This window comes from Agelaius tricolor, unplaced genomic scaffold (genome assembly GCF_023055355.1).
Source record: "Agelaius tricolor isolate 1412-34295 unplaced genomic scaffold, bAgeTri1.0.p SCAF_12, whole genome shotgun sequence".
Lineage (NCBI taxonomy): Eukaryota > Metazoa > Chordata > Aves > Passeriformes > Icteridae > Agelaius > Agelaius tricolor.
This window is the reverse complement of record NW_027269272.1, coordinates 20,780,643-20,807,319: the sequence shown is the minus strand read 5'-3', so window position 1 is coordinate 20,807,319 and position 26,677 is coordinate 20,780,643. Positions and strand designations below refer to the sequence as shown.

Genomic DNA, 26,677 nt, shown 5'->3' with positions numbered 1-26,677 from the left:
AGAATATAATTTGTGTCTCTTTGGCCGTGGAATAATTGTGGGCTTTACTTTGCTCGTAACTATCAGTAAAGGTGTAGAAAGATTATCAGAAGTAGATTCTCCTTTTCTAAGGAATATTTGATGTGAAATATTGCCTTAAGCTGCAAGTCCTGCTGGTTTAAATGAGCCCAGTATCTCTCTGCTGAATCCACTCTTTGTATCTTTTTCTCTCCCCTAATGTTTATGTTTCTGTACTTACTGAGTCTCAAATTTCTGTTTCAGCTGATACTTCCCTCTCCCTATATTTTCCTTATCTCTGCCTTCCATGTGCTTGGTTTTACATCACATTAAAACAGAGCACTAGTTCATAAGAGAGCTGTGGCTATATAAACATATATACTTAGTGGGTTTCTTTCCACTTTTTGTATTTAACTTGTATTTTTCATGTTAATTTCCTTTAATTTTTTCATTATTATTACTTAATATTATGCAAGTATCTCACTCTGGATTTGAGTCTTATTATTATAGACCCTGCACTGAGGTTCCATCTTCATAACAGTTTCTAATTATGTCTCTATTTTTCAGTTGTATCTCCCTTGCACATTTATGCTTTTTGTCTTTCTCTCTTTACTGCTGTTTTTCATGTGTTCTTTTTTCCTATTTTCCCCTTTCGCATATTTAATTTGCTTTTTAAAAAATGTTTGATTGTTCTTTTTCTCTCTGCTGAGTCCTTTGGAAAAAAACCTGAAAGAAATAATAAACTACTGCTGGCAGAAAAAAAAATCACCATGAAAACTGAACAACATTTCTTTTGTTTTTACATCATATTAAGAGAAAAGATGTGCTGGTAGAAAAGAGCTTCATGTTCAAGGGGCTAATTTACAGAACTAAGTCCAAGTGATGGAAATTTGAATATTTGGAAATATACTTATATAAATGACAGTATTTTTGCCATGTAGATTTAGTTTCTAGGGATTGGATAAGGTACAAAATTGGGGGAGGATTAAGGTTGAAAATAATTTGGAGCTTGTACTTTTCAGTCTTTCAGGCTGTGCCCATCTCTCATATCTTTAGACACTGAAAACAACAGAGTTCAGAGCTTGGAATAATTTGAAATTGGAATGTACAAGGAATTTGGAGTAGGCAGAAAAGCCTGAAGTTAATGTGCTGTTAAAATATGCAGTTTAGTCTTAAACATGAGTAATTCTGATTAAATTCTGTAAGGTTCATAAATTTAAGCTGCTTTGTGAGAACAAGATTTGCAGAAATCTGACCTGGAGTTATTTTTGCAATTGGATATAATTTTCAGATTTCACCAGGAGTGTTGTGTTTCTGTTCCACTGGATCAGAAGGTGGTTTCTGGTCAGGATGAGAGGGGCAGCAGCCCTGGCAGTGGCACCTGTCCAGAGCCACAGAGACACATCCTGATCCCTTAAGCTGGACCTTTTCAAACAAAGAATGTGTTACCTCAGCCACATCATAAATTACAGCTATAAAGAGAAAGAACCTGGGCCCTACCTTTGCAGCAGGGTATCAACAAGAGCAGTGACTCTGGGGAGGGAAAAAACCCAAAACAAAACAAAAAACTAGGAGTTTCCATTGCTATGTTAGAAAAAAAAAAAAAAGATAAAAATGTGTTATGTATTTTATATATATAAAAATATCAGAGTGGAGCAGGGGCTTGAGAAGGGGTTTTCACCATTTGCAGCTGATCTTGCTCACTAAGATCAGTTAGTGAGCAAGACTCTATTATAGATTAATATAGAAAGTGAGGGAAAAGGAATGGTAGAAATGCTTCAAGGAGCAGGCAAGAGTATTGCAAAGGCAAAATCCTTTTCAAATGCAGCTGGAAAGTTCAGGAATTTCCTACACCCAGCACCTGGAGTGGCAATTTCCTATAGCAAGTCAGAGTGAGGCAGGGGGCTGAGCTGGGGAGCACTCATGTGACAGGGAACTTGGCATAACCAAGTCTTTTTGGTCTCATTAGCCACAATAATTCACAGTGCTGGAAAACTGACAGAAGGAGAAAATTCAAACTGTTCCAACAGCTCCTGAAGGGATCTTGTGATTAGTCTGAGACAATTGTAAGATCTGGATTGCTGCTGAACAAAGAGGAGGCTGGATTAAGGAAGAAGAAAAGTTTTCTTAAGCAGGGAGCTGAAATGAGACAAATGTAGAAGAGAAGTGAGGCACAACCTCTGGAGGGAATTGCCATGAAAAGAACACATTTTCTCACACCTTGAGATGGAAGGTGGCTGTCTCCTGGTGTCCTGGCTAGAAGGAAAATTTGTGTTTTGGTGGAACCCTGGTTACTGGGGTCACTGGTGAGGCTGAGTAGCCAGTCACAGGAGGTCAGAGCAGCCTCCTGATGTCCTTGCTCCAGGAGTGTGACCATGGTCACAAGGGTTTTCAGGATGAAGAAGAGACGAGAATGTTGACTCCATGATCAGAAGGCTTGATTTATTATTTTATGATATATGTTACATTAAGACTATACTCAAAAAGAAATAGAAAGGAAAAGGTTTCTTCAGAAGCTAGCTAAGCTAAGAATAGAAAAGAATGAATAACAAAGATTTGTGTCTCAGACAGAGCAAGAGCCAGCTCTGCCATGAGTGATCAGGAAATCCCAACATCCACAGGAGACCAATCACGGGTCTACCTGTTGCATTCCACAGCAGCAGATAACCATTGTTTACTTTGGTTGCTGAAACTGCAGCTTCTCACAAGGAAAAATCCTAAGAAAGGATTTTTCATGAAAGATGTCTGCGACACAGGAGGGTCTATAAATGTGGCTGCTGAAAGATGCTGAAGTTTATTACCAGTGATTAGGCAAATCACTCCTGTGGTGTAGAGCACCTTCTGGAGAAAGAACACCTTGAGCTGCCCACGGTGTTTGCAGATAACTTATCCTAATAGTGAAAAATATGTGGTGGGAGAGAGATTGGTAAAAGCAGCTTGGTAGCACCCAGCTCCTGTGCCCCAGAGCCCATCTGAGTGTGAGGGCTGCTCTGAGCATGCTGAGGGAACCAGAGGAGGCTTTTTCAGGGAGAACTGCACAATGGTTTCAATATCCAGCCTCTGGAAATGTCATTACCAGATTCAATTTTTGAAAAATGTTGTGTGTCTTGATCATGATTTAATCTTTAGGGGTTGCAATTCGTGAAAAAGCCATAATTTTTGTCTTAAATTAACTTTTAATAGAGTAACAAAAGCCCTGAAGGCCAAACCACTTCATCTTTAAAATGTCCACATATTAGCATTTTTTCCACATCCATTATATGAAGATGTTGTTCTACTGTGTAAATATCTGTATTTATTTTAATAATTTAGTGCCTTCATAAATATTCATAAAATTGCTTTTTAACTGTCATAAAGTTTAGGAATGTGGAGACTTGGATGTTTATGCAGAGGTTATTGGCAGGACCTTATAGATAAGGGTGTGCTAAATAGAAAATATTAAAGATTCCCAGAATAAAGGTAATTTGCAAAAGGGCTTCAGTTTAACAACTGTGTTAATTTTAAATAAGTTTACTTTAGAAAAAGTAATTTCACTTTTCTACAATGTCTACATTGTTTATTTCCTTGTTCCCTCTGGTACTTTTTATGGCTAGCACATACAATTGTGAAGATGATAGCTTGCATTGTAAATCTCCATTTAACGAGGATCCTCCCTTTCCTTCCATCCCTTCCTCCCTCCCTAGAGATAAACAAATATATGTGTGTATGTTTATATACATATATACAGTGTGTGCATATAAATATACAAATAAAAACTATAGTAAAACCCCAAACATTTTAAAGGGAACATAAACACTTGATATGCATTTCATTATTAAGGACACTGGGGCTTTGGTTGGGGTTTTTTGTGATCTTTTTTGGATGGTAGAATTTTTTCCAAGGCTCCTAAAGTCTTTATATACACACATTTCCCCATATGAGTGCCATGGGACTTTTAATGATATTATATCCCTTCCTAAAGCCCTTCTCAAAAAGTCAAGCCACAGATATAGGCAGTATAAATAAAATCATAGACACATGTAAAACTGTACCTGGGGATCTGGATCTGAAGGGATTATCTAGTAACATCCACTGGATGTTATAGCATCGTGTTTTTCAGGTTTTCTCTAATTCACCACCCTCTTAAAATCTCATCTCAACTCGCAAAATCCTGAGTTTCTTTTGATAGTCCAAAGTGAATTCAGGTTGATTCATTCAAATTGTTGGTGCAGAGTTTGCTAAGTAGCCAGTTTATATTTTTACAGGGTATGCTAGTTCTTACTTTGTCTTGAAGGAAGCACTAGTGGCTTTGTGATCCTTTTTCCTTAGCCTTTGTCTCCCCTGAATTTATCAGAGATTCTCTCCTTTGAGTTAGTTGCTTTTATTCTTTATCCTTTTTCTCTTCCCCCAAGGACTAGATTTAAGTGTACTCATGTTCTTAATCTTCCCCTTCCTCAAACAGCCTCTTTAATCTGTGAGGTATCACACAGTCTAAGGAATGGACCCTTTGCATTTCTTCTCTACTTCCTGTGTAAGCAAATTCTACCTAGGCCTTCAAAAAACGTAAAATAATATTAACAATAACTATTATTATTATTATTATTATTATTATTATTATTATTATTATTATTATTATTATTATTACCCAAAAGGTGTTCATGTAATTGAGATTTCACACTCATCAGTCCTGTGTTTTGAATGATTATTTCTGAATCTCTTTCTGATTTTTGATTCATGGAATCCTGCAGAAGCTATTTTGCTCTTTAGCGAATACTGAAAAATTTTATGTTTGTTTCAAAGAAAGACCATTGGCCTTCCTTCATCAGAAAGGGAGACATTTAAGACATTGCTAGACACCGTTCTCAGTTATATTCCTCTTGCTCTGACTGATGGCAGTGCTTTCATGTTCCTTTTGAACAGAAGGAACAAGCCATAATAATTAGAGGAGCCTGGAGACACCCTGCCCCCATATCATAAATCTGATCTGGGTTGGGTGGACTAAGAAATGCACCCCAGCCCACTGAGGAAATGTACTAGAGTTAAAAAACCAAATCTCTCTGCACAGGTTTATGACCTAATGCTTCATCCTGAAGTCATATTTTAATCTTATTTTAATCTTTATTGGTAAACTTAGTTTAAACATAGCTGGGTGCAAAAAGATGGAAAGTACCAATTGTGATACATTTTCCCCTCAGTGTGAGGCACTACGGGAAAGAAAATCAAGAAGTCCCACTGACGTGAGAAATCTACAGCTGGTGACTAAAAAACCAGTCAAATAGGAAGTCCCAAACAGTGTTTTTGTATTTCTGATTGGAACCAAGTCACAGTGAGCTCCTGTGTTCAGTTCCTAGAGGGCTGTTAGTTTCCACAATAATTTTTAGCTGAGCATGTCAATTTTCCTCCAACTTCATCCAGCATTTGAAGGATGATGTACTGTGACCTGTGCCACCTAAAAGTGAAACAGAGCCAGTGCAGTTATAAATCCAATCTGTATCTGTCCACATGAGTATGAAATAGTTGACAAAAATTTGCTCTCTTATCCCCTTAGTCAAGTGCACTGCAGTAAATTAAAGAGGGAATTCTCACTCCACTTTTTACAGTAGAAATGGGAAAAAGTAATTTGCCCTTGTAAGCAGTAAGAAGAATATAAGGGGTGGGGTAGGAGAAAAGCAATTGATATCTGGAAGGAAGCATAATTACAGCACAACTTGTCAATATTCTCGAGTAATTAACATTTTGTTTGCATCAGTAAAAGGACTTCTGGTTATTAATCATTTCCTTTTCGCTTACAAACCCCTGGATTTGATTGCATGGAAGGAGAGGTGTGCTATTAGCAGAGTAAACAAGGGGAAATGTAAGCTAGTGACCAATAGTAGGTATTGATTATTCTGCATTTCTGATGCCACACAATTTTCCCTGAATGTTTTGAGAAGGCACTGCTGGTTTGCAGATTTGTGTTCCCAGCTGTAGTTCCTATTCTCTCTTTCTCTTCTGTGTCAGTACAGAAATTTTTGAAGTCTTGCTGGTGAATCAAACACTGAATTCTTCCTGATTTGATTCTGTGCATAGTCCTGTTCTCTTTAGTAACCCTAACCACTTAAATTTCTCTTGGGGAAGTGATTCTAAATATTCATATACTCCATTGGCTGTTTAATTGCACATTTGCTGCATGTATTGAATGTATCCTTTGAAAAATTAGTCCAGCTCCCATAATGGATTGCTCTTTCCTGAGGGGAAAGTGTTATAGGAGATCTCCTCCTTTTAGTGCAATAAAATTGAGTGAGACACTAAGTGGCTTCCATTCAAACATGGACATTGGCTGACTCATAAAGAATTCATTGTGGGGTCTTGTGAAGCCCTTGTCTGATTTTAGAGGTGTGAAACTCAAGCATAATTTTCTATTTTATCAAGCCCTTAAAAGTGAGTAGTAAATGCAATCATCCAATTTACTGTGTGAGTGCTGTGTCCTGATAAATGGTGCAAAGTCAAGTGAAATGGATTTGCTGTGAGGCAACTGTTCAGAAGCAGAGCTGAGCAAAGATATCCATTGCCTCACCCTGGATCCACACATGATCAGCTGCTTGTGTGCAGGGCAGTGGGAAACACAACTTTGTCTTTTCCTTCAGACAATCCAAACCTTTTCCATTTGCTCTTCCTGCAGAGCACTTGGTCATACTTCTGCTTGTAGTCTTGGCCCTTCTTCTGTTGCTTGTGTAGGGAATTATTTTTCCTACCCAAGCTGAGAATTGAGCTCCTCTTTTGCATTAGTTGAGCTTGGATTTCACAAAAGGGCCATTGACAGACAAATTATCCAGGTCTTTGCCCAGCTCATGTGTTTGTTTTCCAGCACATTTCAGCAACAGCTGAGAAAGGAGGGAAATAAAATTGAAGGAGCTTTGAGGAGGGATGAGGGGTGAATGGATAAAATCTCATCCTGCCAGAACAGATCTACCTGACTTTGGGCTCTTTCAAAGTGTGAGCCACTGGATTGGGTGAAGCAATGCCAGAAATCTTCAGAACTTCCCCCTCTAACAGCTCTGCAGAGGAGAGACAGAGACCAGCATGGTGCATCCTGCTTATATCTGATATTTTCTGGAATAGTGATCAGAGGAAAAGGTCATCTTTTTCAGGCAACAAGTGTTATATAAGTACTGCCCTCATTCTGTAGTGGGTTTGACTTGTATGGCATGTTCTATAGTAGCTGCTGGCTTCTTATTTTATTAAGGAGAAGTTATGATTCTTCTCTGACATTTTACGCTCTTTTAAGTCTTTTCTCCTCATTTCAGAATGTTTCATAGTAATCAGTTTATTTACATATCTGTGAACTGAGAAACTGGGTTGAAAGGTATCAAAGTCACTATTCTTGAATAAAGTATTTATGTAAAACATGATTTAGGAGATTCTAGAAGTAAACAGTTCTGTTCCTAGAATCAGTATTTCATTTGATAAACCAGGATGTCACAGATTACTCAACTGAAGAATGATTTTCATGCCTTGTGGCTCTTAAGGATATTCAGACCTTGATTTGATTTTTGCATTGGTTCTGTGCTTTAGAGACTCAACTCTGAGAGCTGGTTCACAAAATCAACACTTGTGATTTCTGCATGAAAATGTGAATTCTGCCTTTTCAAATACAATTTGTCGCATGATCACATGTTTCTGCTTTGAGTAGAAACATGGACATGCTGAATGCTGAGATCCAATCTTTTCATTGGCATCCATGGAACCAGGGATATATATTTATATTGTACATTCTATAATAACCAGCCTATGGAAAATTTGTATTCTGTTCTCTGGGATTACTTGAATCGTTCCTTTCAGATTGTCTGTGGCTGGATTTTGTGGAGCATAGATGGTTAAAATATATAACTGCATGTCCTCCCTGGAGAAGGAAGAGGTGGCTTTTAGCATTATATTTTTTAATTTTCTTTTTGACTGCATAATGCCATGGAACGCCAAAGCCAAAATTTCACTCTTAGCCATTTGGGCCTCTTGATGCCTGTGCATGAATTTGAAAAGAAAAACACCAAGTCCATCATTACAAATGTAATTGGCATCTTCTTTGCAAGTACAGCAATAACCACTTGGAATATTTTGTTTCGATTGCCAAAACATTAAACTAACCTTCTGTGCAGAAGGCAATTCTACCACAGTGAACATATTTTCACTTAACAGGAGAAGATTGTGCATTTCAATATGAGAACTCAGGCATTTTAATTTCCTCCTTAGGTCTCAGTGAATAATTCACAAACAACATGTGCAACAAAGTTGGACTTATGTTGTTTTCTCTTGATCTAGGCCTAACAAAATGGCAGCTTCCCTTATATGTTATCCTGCTACATTCTCATGTTTTAGAGTGAGATTGGTTTTTGTATTTGGCTTCTGGGGTTTTTCTTGGTGCTTTTTTGTTTATTTTTAGTATTGAACATACTCTTCTGAGAGCAATTCTCCATATTTGGAGTTGTGCTCATTCAAGGTAATTGATTATTTTGTTGGGGATTTTTTTGGTTTTTTGTGTTTTGATTGTTGGTTTGTTTTTTTTTTTAAGTTTTGATTGGGATGCTTTTTGATATATAGAGTCAGTCAGGGTTGTTGCAAATAAAAAGATTCTTGAACTTCCTTATGGTCATTGGGAAAGAAAACAAAAATCAGATGATCACAGTCACTGGAACCTTAAGGAAAAAACATTCGGGACCACTTTCCTTGATTGACTTAAGGTGCAATTTTTCATTGCTTGTTTCAAATAGCTAGTGCAATTTTTCATTATTTGTTTAAAATTTCACATCACTTGTACACTTCAGATTTCTCCAAAAATCAGTCTCTTCATCAGATAAAACACCCTTAACCAACAAACCCAAACTCTCACAGTGCTGCCCAGGAAAGCCTTGTGATTGTGAATAACCACAGAATGTGCATGGGCTGAGATCTGTCAGGGCAGCTCAGTTATGTGGAGATACAGGTAATATTTTAGATGGAGGACAGAGTGTTTGCATTTGGTGAAGGCTGGAGGAGGGCCTGCACTGACAGCTGAACCTGTTATTTACGTTTTCCCACTGTCAGTTATTATGCAGACACGAGAATTCTTAGCACACAGCCTCAGAGGTGACCTTGAGGTGACCTGGAGAGACCTCCCTTGCAATAAGATGGAAGCATATATTTCACTTCTGAGTCAATCTTGGTTTTCCCTGGAGTGGGAATTGACTATATTGCCTCTTATATCAGTATTCAGTTATATGTGATGGGTTTATGCTATAAAATGTCCACTGGGGAACTGACCTGACAACTCATTTCAGTCAGGCTTTCACTGTAATCTCAGAGGAAAAATGATAACATTTAATCCACTTAACCACCTGGGCATGTCCCATTCCTGTTTCTCATATTAGAGAGTATAAGGAAAAAAGGTAAGGCAAAATCTGCTAGTTTAGACCATTCTTGGATTACAGGCTGAGGAAATGTTTATGAAACATTAGAGTTTAATTAGTCTGGAGCATCTGTGTAGAAATTACTGTCCCTTACCATGGTAAGGTGCTGCAATGTTCCTTAAAAAAGAGACCCAAGGAAGGCATTTGGAATGCGTTAGGAGAGCTGGGATCTGGCCTCCTCTTCCTGCCTAAGAACAGTACCATTCCAAGCAGAATTTATTGTTTTTCTTGGTTTGAAATGCCTGAGAGAAGTCCAAGTTATATTACTTGCACAGTGCTTCAGACCTGACGTTAGTGGAAGCATCTTTAAAAGATGATGTTTGCTCTGTTCAGCAAAGTGGGGCTAAAAATTAAATACTCATTACAGAGTATTTAATTGAAATTTCATTCCTTTTCAGTGTAATGTTATTCTTTAAAAAGTAGCCAATTAGGAAAGGTTAAGATATTAGTATTAAAAAAATGTATGTGAAACTGTCATACACAGAAATCTATTTTGCTGTGGCATTTGTACATACAATAGAATATGTTTGCAAATGCCTTTTGTTTCCATATATTCTTTTTCAAAAAAACTTGAACTCTTTGGAAGTGCAAAATGAATCTTTTAAAAAGTGTAATATTTTAATGAGTTATTAATTTAAAGGATAATTTACTCATTTTTATTATTTGCAAGTGTACCTGACTGGATGAACTTTGATGTGTGCACTGTACAGATTCACTGAAAGTTGCAAGGACAAAATCTGACATTGTCACTCAATGTGCTTTATTTTCTTTGAAGGTGAAGTCATTTCAAGGCATACAGAAAATTCAGAAAACAAGATTTGCTTCTGACCTGCCAACAGTGCAGAATTGTTCAATACTTGGTGATACCAGTGGTAACAGGGGAAGAGTAGCTTAAATTACCTATTTTTCCCTTTTTCTGTTCACTAGAAAACAGACTAAAACTACAAGTATGTTATTTGATTTCAAGAAAACCTAAGTTTTCGTATCCAAATTAGCTTGAAAATACAACAGATCTTCGTTCTCAGTAAAGAGATCAGCTTGATGCAGTGAGGTTTCCAGAAGGATATAGAAAAACACCACTTTATGGTAAAGCACATTAAAACTCCCTTTATTTAATATAAAAACCATACTTAAGTGTGTTGCACAGTAGAATTTACAGAACAATTCCCCTTCAGCAAAAGTGGCCATGGGCGGTGTTTGATCAGGTAAAATCTCACATGACAATAAGGTCACGGCCATCACATGGCACCTGTGTTGTTGAGATCCTGTCACCATGAACTGTCCTGGTGAAGTGCACACAAGTCTCTCATCCAGACTGATCAGCTCCTTAGTCTTCTGTCAAGAAGTTCTTATTGACCAGAAAAATCTCTGCTCCTTTCTTTCACTGTGAGGACATCATGTAAGAAATGCCCTCTTGTCAGCCTGATATCCTTCCTTGACACAGCTCGTGCTTAAGGGAAGAGGATGGGTTGCAGAGCAAGTAGGAAATAATATTTTTTTCCCCTGGTATTCCTAGAAATTGCAATCATAGGTGTCTTGACTCTGTGAAGTGGAGGATATGTCTGGAGCAATTTAATTATAATCATGACTGTTCTGTGAAATGGGATATTTCAGTTCTGAGTCTGTTTATCTCTGCAATAGCTTTTGGTGATGAGGTCCTCTATGTGGATACTTAAACATTTCTTGATATAGAATTGGACATTGGAAAGCAGGTATATAAAACTCTGCTAATGCTTTACCGTTTATTATGAGGGGAAAAAAAAGGAAGATATACAAAATATTCCAGCTTCAATCTAAATCTGAACAGCCCAGAGTAACTGATGTAATTCTGAAGGTACCACCTGCATGCTAAACATTTGTCTTCACCCTTTAAGGGTATTAGAAAGAGATTTTTTTGTTCTTGGTCTCAAGATTAATACCCAGTGTGATGAATTCTTAACAAATCTATGCTCCTTAAAAAACACCCAAACAAATTTTAAGCTTTTATTCTGTTCCTGAATTAAGCTAGTTGGTGTCTCATGGTCAAGGTATGTTACATGATGATTTGTTTAGCCTCTGAAAATGTTTATAAATGATGGGGAAAAAAGATGTCTTTAACATTACAATAATCCTGTTCTCTAATTAAACTTGAAGAGGAAAAAAAGCCAAACCCAACAGAAAACATTGCCCCTCTAAAGAGTGTTTTCTAGAAAATTTCTCTTACTTTGTTGCTAAAAAGATCTTAAATGGTAAGCCTGGAACTTAACATCAGTGACTGTGAGATAAATTAATATAACCATTTCCAAGACAGCCTTCAAAGTGTTGTTTTCTAATAATCAAAGATTATCATACTGGAAGCAAAGAGTTGTTCAGGGTTTTACTGTCAGAGCTGCCTCTTTAACTCAGTATCTTTGTGGAATGTCGTGTGAACAGATCATTCTCCTCAGAAATCTTGTATGAAAGGACAGTTTAGTAGATGCTGGCAAAAACTCAAAAAGGTAAATTTGATTTTAAAACCTCTGTCATCCTGCTCTAATATAAAAGAGCAGGATGCTCTAAGTATCTTAACTGTGCAGGACCTTGTTGGAAAGATGAGAACTTATTAATTTCTCTGTTTGTTTAAATTGTGTCTATCTCTACAATTAACTGTCTTTGTGTACTTTGTCTATTTTAGGATTAACCTTTAGTATTTGCTATCAAAAAGAATCGTAATAATTATGTGTATAATTTTTTTCTATTCCCTGAGAGAATCACAGAATAATTTAGGTGGGAAAAGGCCTTTAAGATCCTCAGGTTCCCTCCCACCACTAAACCATGTCTCCAGGTGCCACATCCACACATCTTTAAAATCCCTCCAGGGATGGTGACTCCACCACTTCTGGGCAGCCTTTCCCAATGCTTGATAACCCTTTTGGTGAATAATTTTTCCTAATATCTAATTGAAATTTCCCTGGTGCAATTTGAGGCACTTTCCTCTCATCTAGTCACTTGTTATTTGAGAGAGGAGACCAACAAATAAAGGTCAGAAAGCCTGACTTTGAGTTTCTTACCAATTAAGGGTTATTGACATTGAGGGTGCTACTTTGGTGTGAAGCTGATGCAGTTAAATGCAGGCTTAGGCAGGAGGATTTCAGTAACTACCAATTTTCTAAACAGAATGGATAGAGATGCATTTTCCATTAAAAAGTGATGCAAAAGTAAGCTTGCCCTGTAACCCTGAACTGGCTTCATTTTCACCCTTTTAGTTAGAAGCAATAGTAAGTACAAAATTAGTCACCACTTTCAGTCAACAAAGAGAAGAAATTAATGGCTGAGAACAGAAATTTCTGTTTGTGGAGTTTTTTTTTTTTTTTTCACTCTGTCTCTTTTGCAAAATTATTGCAAGAGAAAATGTTTATTCTGAACTTGGAAACATTCCTTGATTTTCTATAGATTTCTGTCCTGGGCTAAACATCAGGGCCTGTGATTGTGGTCTTCATTTTGGTGTCAGACCATTAATTGATTACTTTGACCATACATTCATTCCTGTAGTGTAACTTGGTGTTGAGATGGAGCATTTATTTGGGTTTTTAGGTTGGAGGCTTTTGGTTTGGCATTTGTTTGATTTTTGGTTGGCTCTCAGTTAGTTTTTCTTCTTTTCCCCCAGAGTGAAGTTGTATATTCTTTAAAGACTTTTTCTGCAAGTTCTGTCTTAGGAGTTACAGTGCTGTAACAGATGTTGATTGATCATGAGTTTTATTGTATTTCTTTTTCATTCATCTTATAACTGCAGTATTCTGTTTGTCATTTAGAAAGTTTAGTGGAGTTCTAGGAGCTGTAAGTGGTGCTAAATCTTTTCTGTGGGCCCATTGGAGGGAACTGTGTTTTTAATGTACAAGGTTTCAAAAGATATTTTCTTTTGGTCTTCCCTTCCCGAAAAAATTGTCAGAGAAAGACAGAAATAATGTTCTGTCAATGTCCTAGTTGAGAAGAGTGACAGAGCAAGGGTTTTACTACCACATCTTTCTTAACCACCCTTGTATGACCTTGTTTTGTTATTGGGGTCTTCCTTTCCTAATCACTGCATGGAAAAAAATCTTAGTGACAGCAAGTTAGACCTATTTTTCACATTTTATATTTTTCAATTTATTTTTTAAGACAGGGGAAGGACATAATTTTGGATTGATGTTTTGGAACTAATTGTAGACTGGTGTTACTGAAGAGGAGCTGGGGGCTGTTGGTTTGGCTTTTTTTTTTTTTTTTCCCGCCTAACTGCTGGTGAATGAATGACTTTGTAGTGCTTTGTGGCTGCCAAACTAATCCAGCTGCCTTCCCTGTTCTCATCAAGTGCTTCAACCTTGGACCTCCTTCATGTAGCTCTTTCTACTATTTCATTTTGGTGAAATGGGCTATTTAGTAGGTCACAGGAGGAGGCAGAGCTCTGTTTTACTGATGTGCTGAGTGGAAAGCAGTGAAAAAGAAAGGACCTAGGAAGACACAAAAGCTGCACATGTTGGCTTTTTCAGCTCTTGTATCTTTTGTGTAGATTGCCCGCAGTTGTGCTGTACCAGGGTTATATATTAAGTGGTGCTTCAGTTTATTACATATTCCACTTTAAACCTTGATGTTCAGTAGGAAAGATGCATTCATGATATGTCCTGTGTAGCACAGTTCATGAATAAGTTCTTGTGGAAAAAAAAATTCAAGTTTCTGAAATGTCAGTGAGGAAACAAAATCAAGACTAGCCTAATTTTTAATTTTGGACTTTCTAGGGGAGCTTAAGAGTAGAAATCACTTCTATAATTTATAAAGAACTTTTATTGCTAAGGTTTGTAATAACTTCTTTAATATTTATAGTTCTTGAAATGACTTTATGCACTGGGGCACATTCTTTACGATCATTTCTTTTATCACTCCTAGTTTGTGACTGTTGTTCTAATAAGGAAGATAAATAAGTTCATTCTGAGTATTGATTTACTTAAAGGCATGCTAACCAAGTAGTTAAACACTGCTCTTTTCCATAAATGAAGCTAAAATATTCATTAACCAATTAATAATATTCAGTTTTCTTAGTTGATATATAGATATGCCTGAGGCTTACATATAGCACACTCTATATCTTTATATGTTCTACTTGGGAACGTAAAATTAAATAAAATGTAAATTTAAAAATACATAGCAATGTTATGCAATCTCAAAAGAGAGTGTTATATTACATCCAAGGCATTATTTTAAAAACATTAAACTTGGATACAATGTAATAGACCAGGAAAGAGTTGAGCAGGGAGTATGTTTTGACAAAAATCCAAAGCAAAAGGCTAGAATTCTCCAGTACTAGTTATGGATAAGAATTGTGAGAATAATAAAATAAATGAATAGGTACTGGTTTTGCACAGGTCCAGTGAAGGCAGCTATGGTTTTAACAATCTAACAATTAGGGGCAGCAAATGTGCCTTAATTACAAATGTCTGACTGATTGCTGTGTGGGTTCTGGGAGCATCTGCTGATGCCTTGGTGGATCCCATACAACAGCTGCACTCTTGGAGCTGGAAAAGTCATAACTTTTCTTTTATCTTGGAGATAGAAGGATGGCTTGGGCCATTTTAATTTCAACACTGCTAACTTCCAGTGTTGGTACTGGAAAAGAAGTATTCCAGGTATGCCAAGGATATTTTGACTTTAGTTGAGAAAAGACCATAGAAAGAATCAAAGGTTATGAGTTTACCCTGCATATGAGGCACAGTGAGGGCTGTTCGTACAAGTTAGGGATTTCCCTTGCTCTCTGCTCATTTTCCTTATTCTTGCTGATATTTTGAGGAGGGTTGGAAGGAGATGAGCTTTAAGGTTCCTCCCAAGCCAAACCATCCCGTGATCCCATGACTGGGGTATCTCCAGGCTGGGAGGCTGCTGCTGGAGCCCAGAGTGGGAAGAAAAAGATTGCAGAGAGCTGAGAGCCCCCTGAGGTTGGGAGCAGGTGCCCCAAATGTTTGTGGTGAGCAGAGTGGCTGCAGGCACAGAGGAACTGCAGCCACCTCCCCAGGGGGATACTGCTTTTTGGGGGTTTTGTGCCCTGAACAAGGTGCAGAAGGGTGAGGGGAACCTGAAATTGCAGCTTTCTGGGGGAGAAGTGCCCTGTGCTGGGAATAATGTTTGAAAATCCAATCTGCTGATCTTAATTTTCCTAGTGGTAGGAAAAAAAAAGTAAATAAGAAAAAAAGAATGGAAAAAGTAAAGGGATACTGGCAGATTTGACTTTGGTCTGTGACTCTGTTGGCAGTTCAGTGGATTTTAGATTAAAAGTTGGGTAGAATGCATAAAATCCAACAAAGGGTCGAATCAGTTTATTCTTGATGATTTAGCAAGATTATAATTATATCTTTGTGTAATTGTTTTTTGTATGATGGATCTTCAGCTTTATTCTCTCTGTAATAGAGTCTAAACATAGACTGGAATAACCATAAACATAATCAGGAACAACAGTTTCAGTGTGAACAGGGAAATGCTGTTGGCTTTCTGGAGGTTGCTCATCTGGACATTCATACAGCCTGTTTCTTTTTTAATGTTTACTGAATATTTAATGATACTTGTTATGCATACAGTGTTCCTCTACATGCTTATTTAGAAGTGAGTAGTATTTCCTGAAGATGTAGGAATGCAATAGCAATATGAAAGGCTTTGTATTATATACTCATCAAATAATGGAGCTTTTTTATTCTGGACTGTAAGCAATTCAATTATTTTGTTTCTGAAATAAATTAAGTAAAGCTTATTGAGTCCAATCAGCCCTTGTTTCTAGGGAATTGTAGTTCAATTTCATTTTTAATTAGATTGAACATTGTGAATTTCTTAGCAGTGGTAAGCAAGATCTGGCAATAAAATATGCACTCAATTTGTATTAAAAGTTGCTAAAATCTAGTACAGGGAACTGGCAGTATATCTGGCTTATGTTTAATTGTCCAAATATCCTATTGTGAAAAATTCAATTTTTAAAAACTGCTGATGCGTAACAAATTACTTTTCTTTGATAAAACTGTATAGAAGATGAGCAGGCAGCAAACAGGAAAAAGTATGGGACAGAACATTCAGTTCTTGATAAGCTTAATAGCACATGTAGGAGCAGGATGTTAAATATTTTTTTCTGTGCAAGGATTACAGAACTGAACCAAGATGATTTTTGGTTTGGAGGAGAAGTCTCCAAAGGCTTTTCCTCAACTGCCACAGCTGTCCAGAGGTCAGTCTGTGGATTTCCAGTCAAATCAGCACACAACAAGCTTGTGATCAGTGTTCATTGAGAAATCTACTGTCCTTGGATGGCACTTAGAGGAATGTACTTAAAAATATAATGGGTGGTAAACTGATGTGCAAAGTAGGTCTTACCCATCACTGCCATGCAGTCCCATTGCTCAAAAGCAGATTTTTGGGATTAACATTGTAGAGTTTCTTACCCTTCCCTTCTGCTTTTCTTCCCACAATCTGTAGGACATCCAAGAAATGCAAAAGGAGACTCTCTCTTCCCTATAAATAATTTTCTAGATATTAAAAAAAGGACAAAATTTGGAAAATTGAGAATTGTGAAAGCTAATTTTAGTTCGGAAAGCAATTACAGAAAATGTCTTAAAAAATCTTAGATATGCTTGTCAGATTCTCTCCACAAATAAATGCACTTCATGTTATGATTTCTCTGGTAGTAACTACATCAAAGTCTTAAGGTCTTGACATGATACAGAGCAACTCTTTGATTTTCTATTGTTCCTATATGTGTCACTGTAGGGCAGGAATAGTTTGATAAATTCCTTTGCAATATGTTTTCCCCCTTCTAAGACCTTTATGGCAATAGCCTGTCATTTATGAGACCACTGTGTATGCATTTATAGCTGTTGGAAATTTTATGCAGCTTAATCCCTTTTTCAGCCCTGTTTGTTCAATATAACAATGATGCCATTCTTCAGGCAAGGACAGTGTTTGAGCTGGAAAGGAAAGATGTTTCTTTTTATGGTCCCCATTAAACTAGCTGCATCCTCCATCCCTTTTACAGCCTTAGCACAGCACCTTGAGGGTTGATCAGCAAAAGCCAAAACCTCTTCAGACAGAGTTTTGCCTCCAAATTCCTTTGAACATCCCTCAATGTTTGTGATGGGAATCCTGGAGCATGATTAAACATCGAGTGCAATATTAAAAATACAAGGTGAAACCAAAGCTTACTTTGGTAAAAACTTGCAGTTTGTAAGAGTGGTATATAGATGAAGATATGTGTATTTAAGTGGGATTTTTCCACCTTGAGTTTTGTTTGTGTTACCAAGCCCTTTCCAAATGCTCTGTATTACAGTAGGTAACAGATAGTAGAAGATAGCAGTATCTGATTATACCCACAGCATCTAAATCTTACTTTTCTGCCCAGACTGCTGCAGAAATAAAAAGATATTGTTTCAACATGTTTAAATGTACCATTGCTCTTGCTTCATAATTTTGCATACTGCCAATTAGTCATATGAGATGGGAGATCCTTTCAGAGCATCATGATTTTAATTGGGACTTAGCAGAAAAGAGTAATTAATAACTGTTAACCTGTCCAGTAAAGCTGTATCTCAGATTAATGAACCATGTCTTTTGCACATTGCACTATGAATTGAAAAATGCAGCAGTTAAAAACTGATTACTGTTATTTGTCTAATTAATGTTGATCTTTGCACTGAAGTATAATGACAATAGGAGATTTTAAAAACATTAATATATTTTATTTTACTCTGAATAATATGTATTAGGTACAAACATGTATTTTTTAATGTATTCTTGATAAACTTTTTTTTAATGATTCGTTTTTCTTTATTTTTGTTTCCATGCTTCATATGTATTATGGCTTTGAATATAAAATTCTGCATGCATTTTTGTGAGGTTTACCTGGAAGGGACAGAGGAAAGGGGATCACAATTATATAGAGATATAGAAAGGATATTATTTCTTATTTTATGAATGTGTTATGTTCATGGTTTGCTTTGTTAGCACTGATTGGACTTGTAATAAACAGTGAGATTGTGAATCTGCCTTTAGGAAGAGGAAGAGATTTGGCTTGAAGTTACATGGAGGAGGTTGTATGTTACAGTAACAACACGATCCCAAATTAACTTTGCTGTCAGTAGCTGACACTTAATGGCCTTTGTTGTCTAATGAACTCTGATGTCATTAACACTTAGGCAGTCATTGTGTAAAATACAATCTTTGCAATTTTGTGTGCAGCTTTAAGGAGATTTAAGTAGTGTAAACTGCCATTTTAAGTGTGAAAAATAAAATCTCCTTAGGACCCTGTAAGTGCTGAACATGTTTCATCTCTTTATTTAGGGTTCTGTTACTTTGCTGGACACAGACATATTTTTGATACAGAAAAACCTTCAGAAACCTCTGAGAAGTTTCAGTGGGCACCCTAATATTATCTATTAGTGTGATTATCTTTGTACAGGAGTGAGGATACACTTTCAATAGTGTGATATGCATTCACATAAGTGACTTCTGAAGATGAGAACTACATTTTTAGGCACTTTGGACCTCAGACATCAAGGTATGCTTGAGGGGCTTTTTGAAATGTGGACTTTTAAAATGTACTATCATAGTACATGATACATACCAAGATAGAACTCTTAAATACTGTTGTGCAGCTAATTTATAATGTTTCATTTACTATTATATAAGGATTGAAAGAGTTGAAAGCAGAATTAGATAAGAAAATGCCACTGGATTTCTATTGACCCTAATAACAGTAGGGACCCTATAGTAAAATTAAGAGATCTGGATCATTTTTTTTCCTAGCACTAAAATTTGATTTGAAAATCTCTCTGCAAGTGGTGGAATGTGTTTGGAAGTTGCTGTATTTTAAATCAAATTTTCCAGACACACTGCTGCTTGTTTTGAGTAAGAATGGAACCTTCCATGGTGGCAAAGTCACTTGCTATATAGAATTGTAAGCCAATGTATCTTGTACTGAACTGCTTTATCTTAAATAATGTATCAGTCAATAAAAGAACCGGTTGTTCTATGGATTAGTGAACAGGTTTTTCACAGCTCTGTTTCTTGAGGCTGGATTTTGTGGTGTCTAGTCTGTGGACAAGTTTCTGTATTCCTTTACATCTGCCAACCTGTCTCTTGATTTCTTCCATAGTTTTTTCCCTCTTCCATTAAGGAGTAAGCTCTTCAGTTTTTATTAATGCCTTCTCAGTCATGTATTAACAGCATCTGCCTCTTGTCTGCTCAAGATCCCACTTTCATTAAACTTGCAGGGAATATACTGAGATATTTCCTCCTGTGAAATAAGTTTTCTGTGCCAACTAATCAGCAGCTCAGTGACTTCTGTGGATCAGGACACATAAATGGACAAGCTTAGAAAGTGGACTTAGGAAATATTTGCAATAATAGGGCTGGTGTTGTACCTCATAAAGCACAAACTTTATGAGGTACTGCTTATGCTGTAAGGGGGAGAATTGTGCAGTGGGTTCTCAGGAGGTTTGTCCATATTTTGGAACTACTAGCAAATATGGTGAGAAGAATTGCTAATAATGAGAAGTTATTTGTATATGCAATTAGCAGGTTGATATAACCCACAGTTGCTTGCATCATCTTTTTCTCTTTTTTCCTGGTGCATTCATAAGCGTTGTTAACCATCACTGTTAGGAATCATGCATTACTACTTTCTAAATTATTTGTAGCAGGACTGCTGCTGATAATCAAAAAATGGGAGGGAAAAGATTCCATGCTTATTTAATTATCTTTAAACATTGGGGTCTTGCTGGATCAGAGGTTCTAGAAACAGGATCTAAGCTGTTCAGATGCAGTGAGAGAACAGTGTAGGAAACCCTCTGTACTCATGGTTGCTGTGATCCAGGTGAGACCAAAGTGTGATGTGATTTTCAGCTCTCTGCCCATGAAATGACAGCTTAAACTCGAGCCCAGATGTGGCTCCTATGCACAGAACATCAGAGTAGAGCTGCTTCAGTCATGCTTTATTTTCAGCTGGAAAGAGAGGGTACAGCTGGAACACTCAGTGTGCATGTTTTTAATTTTCTGAAGCTCTGGGGTTAGCAGGTAACCAGGCCAGTGTAGCCCCTGGAAAATAATGAAGGCTGATTACCTGATTGGTCTTGTGCTGTGTGGTGCTTACAAGGTGCAAGGATGGTCTCAGCTGAGAAGAAGAGAGCAAGGGAAAAGATCTTCAGAGAGTCAGACTTAGCACTCAGGTGGAAGATAACAAACACAGCTTGAGGCCAGTGCCTGCTGCTCTGCTTCCCTGCTTATCACCAGTCACTGATGGGCAGCTTATCTGCATGATGCTGGAGATTCACAGGGGCTGCAGTCTGTTCTCTTTGGTAGGTTCTGTGTTCAGATCATGAATATAACCCCTAATTAAGTGTTCATTCAGGTGCACACTGGCCTCAGGTGAGCTAAAACACATTAAAGCCCCCTGTGAAAGGCCCCTGTTTCTTGTTACTTCTTTTCTTTTTCCTCAGCAAATAGTCATGCTCAGCTTGCTTGGTTTGGACCCAATATCTGCCAGTAGGTTTGTGGCCAAAGTCCCCCAGAAAAGCTTGTCTGAGATGTGGAGCAGGGAGCTGGGCTCTGTTACCTGTGCCAGTGCAAAAGGGAAATGTTTCCTCTGCCACACCTCAGAGATGGTGCAGTTAAAATGGAGAAGCAGCTTTGAGTTTGCCCTTAGAGCCAGAGTTCTCTAGACTGTTGCAGTCTGTCTCTTCACTGCTTCAGCCATATCATCTTTAAAAGGCAATTTAATGGTTCCTGGTGGTGTGTAGGGTTTACAGGGCTAAACTGTCCCCAGGTACAGACAGGGCCTTTGGGAAAGCAGCAGGTGTCTCACATTAGATTGAATTGAGTCCAGAATGTTTTATGGGGTGGTTTAATATACTGAATTGAAACAGTCACATTTTTTAAGGTAACTCTAAAAACTGAGGACTTAAGCAGCCATAAATAACTAAAGGGTTAACAGTGGGCACCAGCATCTGTTTTCAAGGGTTCTGCTGTTTCCAGTTAGTTCTGAGATGTTTATGGCTTTGGGAGAGGGACAATGCATACATCCAAAATCATAAGGAGTAGATTTTGCTGTGGGATGGTTTTGCAATCTAAAATAATCCATTCATTTGAATAGATTTTCACTGGTTTACCTGAAGGAATTAATCTACAATCTTCTGCCTTGTAAAAAAAATATGCAGAACTTTCTTTGGCTTCTTTGTGCTTGGACAATTTATGGCTGGTAAAGTGTTGACGTATTTAAGATGAAAATGGAATCAACAATGCACATTTATTGTTGATATAGTTGTGCTGTCACTGTTGTAAAGTTAAAAAGCAGCAATTATAGCTGAAATCTGAAAGCTGCTTTGTAATTTCACATGTGTGACACAACTTCTTACTAGAGATTGTAGCCATGGCAGCAGTGGTTGCTGCACTTTGTGAATAGCAGACGTGTAGTTACTTCCTCTCACTAAAACTGAGGAATTCAATAGTTTGTTTTGTTTGGTTTTTTTTTTAAGTGCAAAGTTTTTAAAACTCCTTTAAAAAAAAAAATCTGTATGTTGTGTTTTGTGTGCTACTAAATAAACCAGGGATTAATAAAAAGATACTGGATATGGAGGTAGGAAAAGGCAATAGTTATTTTAAATCCTGCCTGTTACATCATTTAGCTGTGATGTGTCCCTAGTTCTCCCACCCTACTTTTTGTGCAATCAAATCTTGTCTGAATATCTGAATACGAACATGAATTGAAAACAGAACAAAACAATAACAAATGAACCTACCCATTTGGGAAATCCCTTTTCCTGCATTACATTTAAGGTCTGGAATATATTTTTGCATCTGAGCTAATCACCTTCTCATTCTCCTGCTCATCTGACCAGAGTTCTCTCAAATAATCCCTTTTCATCTGTGGTGTGGATTGCTTGTTTGTGTAAGATAGGTGGGATTAAGTGACTCACAGGTTCAACTTGCATCTGCTTATCTGAATTCAAGGTATCTGAATGCAAGATGAGTGTCAAGGTCTTAGCAAAGCACAATATTAGATATATTTACTTACAGAATTGGCAAATAGTACTTTGCTATTTTTAGCATGTTGCAAATACTAGGCTGCTATTTTTATATTTTTTTCTGTCTTAGCTGTTGAGTAAAGCAGAACTGAACACCAAATGCTTATGAGGCTCAGACTGAATGTCATATATCCATGTAATTTACATACTTGTAAAGCCACAAAGAGCTGTTCATAAACATTCCTTAATACCAGCAGCTAGGAGATAAATTGAAAATTATATACATGCACAAGAAGAAAAAGAAGGTTCTAAAATATAGAAGGAAGAAGACAATTGAACTGAGAAACAGAGTTGTAGTGAAAAGTCGTCAGGTTCCTGTGAAATCAGAGTTGTGTGGAAACATCATATACCTGCAGTCATTCCTCAGACCATTTGGAAAGTCATCAGTAGAGCAGCCCAGTGAATAGTAAGGTAATTCTTAAATACCTGAATTACTTCTGTCTGAAAAATTAATCCAGCTTTGTATCAGGGAGTAGTCTTCAGTCCATTCCAAATATGCAGAGCATTACACAGAAAGGTCATCTCATTTCATGGGAGTATTTGCCACATTACAATTTGATTTTGGCCATTTCGGAATAAGATCCTCTTATTTTTCAGTTCTCTATGAAAGAAACACCTGAGGTTTTCCAGTCAGAAAAGCTGCTGCAGGTTATGGCACTTGGATGCTTTTGTCCTTGACTTTGGGGAAGTTTGCTGGATATTCTGGCCCAGATCTGTGGATATTTGGAAACTAATTTCCAGTTCCAACTCAAACTTTGATGTTCTAATGAGACAAAATAAAAGCTATTTGTCTGACAGGAGGCAGATCCAAACATTTGAGTAAGATAGACTGGACTTTTAAATTTAATTTTATTTTTTTAATGTTCTGTAAACTTCTGTTTTCTCTCTTAACTGAAGAGTAACTGTGTTCAGAAATCCTGATGCCTGTGTAGGCAAACATTCAGTGTGTGCTGTGTCCTTGAAGAGGTAAACTAAGCAAGAAAATCTTACAGATAATAACATGGAAAATAGGGAAGGTCAACTCAAGATGTTTTAGTGACATTATTTTCAAAACTGAGGCATTTTCAGGGTGGTGTTTATATCACAGGTAAACCTGTTAAGGTGCTACAAGCACTTTGGCAGTGCAGCTTGGCACAGAGCAATCTGTGATGAGAACGTGGTGCAAGAGAAAGCCTCTGTCTCAGCAGTAATTAAAAAAAAAAAAAGATGTTTTTTGACACTGCTGTTGTTAATGGTCACCTGTGTTGCTTTGTTTCCTCAGCTTTCTCTGCTGGAAGATGCAGGGTTTGGTGGTGTTCTTGTTTACACGGATCCTTGTGACTTGCCAAAGACTGCAGACCTGGCTGACAAAGCTTTTATGGTCTCCTTGAACAGCGGGGGAGATCCATCCACACCTGGTTATGCCAGCATTGGTAAGTACTGGTCAGGGCTTAGTCACTGAATGTGCATTTTCATTCTCTGCAGATTGTAAAAATGGGAGTTGAAACACTAAACCAAATCTTGCTGGAAGGAGAGGCTCTGAGTAAGGAAATACTGTGTAATACAGCATGGCTTAAAGGATGGAATCCAGTCTCAAAAGTGCTTTAAATTCTTGGCACAAAGTCTGCACTCTCAGTAGTTTATTGTGTTTTGTATTTGAGTATTCACACGCCGGACCATTATTATTACCTGCCTCTTCTTATCCCATGAACAAAAGCCAGGACTGTGAAGTACTGATCCAGTGCTTTCAGAGCTTTTTTCACAGGATCTGTCCCCACTGAAAGAATCAGTCTCTTCATTCTGTCTTCCTCTTTCATAGTATCAGAAATTAAAATATTTGGTCAGTAGCTACAAGTGAAATGTAATTAGATATTTATATTTTTTTAAGTATTAACAGAAAATAATGTTTATGGTATCTATATGCTACTATCACTTGAATAGGGTGTGTTCATTTAGCCTTGCCCAGATAGACTTGGTTATTAATTATGCTTCTTTTTGAAAGGTGGGAAGTACAGAATTGATTTCAAGGAACAACATAGTCTCAAGGGACAACATCATCTTATATAATTTTATGTGGGATGTTTTTGAAGCAATGTTTAACAATAAATAGAAGCAGCAGCATATTTGACTTGTATGTGCTGCTTAAATCTCCATTCTGGCTCTTCAGTGAGTGTGTGTTCTGCTTCTCTGCAGCTTTTTCAGCTTTACAGCCCTTTTTATTATCTAACTATTTGGAAATGTATTAAGCAGCAGTCTATGATTTTGTGACAAGGCTTCATCATGAATATTTTGTCCGGTTACTGGCTCAGACATCTAAAGTTTGACTTGAATTGGCACTAAATCAACTGAGGCAACATGGAGATACGTCATGCCTAGAATGGCAGAAAATAGAAATATTTGCCTGGTTGTCAAAGAAGGGTGTTAGCTATTCACAGCATGAATGCCTTGACAGCTCAGTGGGAAACAAATTGCACATTTTCTCAGTGTCTCAGTGTACCTGACCCAGTGTTCTTAAAAGTGCCCTGGGAGCTACAGAGGTAAATATAACACTCTTCAAGCTTTATTCTTGCTCATTTCATGGAGCTATTTGAAAAACAGTTTGTGGTGTCTCTGTCTGGCTGACTCCTTAATGTTTTATTTACCCTACATGAAAAGTAAAGCTAATTAAAACAGATACACCAACATGAAGATGCCACTTCAGTGTTTAAACCTTATGTGTTAGTTTTCTGTCAGTAAATGATCTCATCTGCAGTGTGCATTCCAATCTCCAGTTTGGGAAAGAGAAGCTTAATTACATGGACAATGGTGTTACAAGTGCATTGTTGGTTTCTGGTAGAAGCCTTAGTGTGGCTTGTCTGTGGTTTGAAATCTCTGAGCAGCACTCATAGGCAGGAGCAGGTTATCATGCTTAAGATCATTTCTATTTTGATCATTGAATGCCATGATGAGCTGGAAAGAGCTCAAAGGAATACTTGAGAAAACTCCTTTTTTTTATGGTTTTGTCACTGGAAGGTAGATCAGGTAGAAGTAATTCCTGTGTTTCTGATGATGATTTGGCTGCTCTGCAGACTGTGAATTGACTTGCTTAGAGGTAGCTCGTGCCTGGGACAGCCACAAATGCATCTGGAGTGCAGGCTTTTCCCTGGGGGATGCACTTGGATGTGCAGTGGTTAAACTGCCTTGTGTGGGATGAAAGAGCCAGAGATCCTGGGCTGCCCCTTTCACTGTGATTCACAGGGTGTAATAAGCACTACAAGAGATTTTATTGGAAGCTCCTGCCTAAGTTATTGGCATATCTTTGACACCATCTGCACTTCACACTTTGCCAGAGGAACTGTTACTATCACAAGCTCGAGGCTGCTCCTACCAGCATTCTCCCTTTTACTGGGAAATTCCTGGTAGGATGAGTGATCCAAAGCTAGTCTTGTACTTGGTGAATAAAAGGTAGGAAACTTGGATTTTCGTGCTGCTGCCTTTGTTTCTCCTGTTCTTTTAGTCTGAAAACAAATTTCTCAGTGGTATCAGAGTATTGGAATGCTGCAGTATTTTCCTAGAAAAAAAAAAGTCTTCAGGAAATGGTATAATTTACAGATCTTTTCTCAAAGTTGACAACATTTTAAAATGGGATTTATGTAATAGTTCTGAGAGAATTTTGGAGTTCTCATGAGGTTTCAGCTCACATTTTCAGTTTCATGAAGATTAAATGCTGCAGTTCTGCATATGAATCATCTTGAATGTATAGAAATAGCTTGAGGATGGGTTTGAGATGCCAACTACCTACGAGCAGAATGATTTTATTGATCTCTGTTTAACAAAGGGGAAAGTGTAATGATGAGAAAGGGAAGTGAACAGCACTTATTTGAAAGTTTCTGCAGCTCTGTTTCATAATTTAATTCTTCTGTTCTTAAGACTCTTCCAATCCTAAGTCCTATCAGTCCTGAAACAATCATAGAATCCTTTGTGAGCATCATTTCTCTTTGTGATTCTGACTGCTAAAGACAAGTGTCCTTCATTTTAAAAAATCTTTCTTCTGTGTTCCTGTTTTTGAAATGAAATAGATCCAGGGGGTGGAACTCAAATAAGTAATCATGCAGGATTAAGAAACTTGCTGAGGAAATAAGAGACTTGTGTAGCAAAAATTGTCTTGAAAATAAAGTTTAGAAGAATGCTGTAAAACTTGAGTGCTTTCCCCATCCAGTTTTCTTTTTCCATTTTGACTTTTTAACTGCTGCACTTCCTTTCACCCACCTTCGCATGACAGACACA

At 37.4% G+C, this 26,677-nt stretch overlaps 1 protein-coding gene across 1 annotated transcript in view; it reads left to right on the top strand.

Moving 5' to 3' along the window:
- The window catches only part of NAALADL2 (N-acetylated alpha-linked acidic dipeptidase like 2), a 406,939-nt gene that overhangs the window by 245,445 nt on the left and 134,817 nt on the right, over positions 1–26,677 (top strand). Inside the window, exon 7 of the mRNA XM_071438045.1 lies at positions 23,694–23,844. Within this exon, the coding sequence (XP_071294146.1) occupies positions 23,694–23,844 (151 nt within the window). The remainder of the gene's footprint in view (positions 1–23,693; positions 23,845–26,677) is intronic.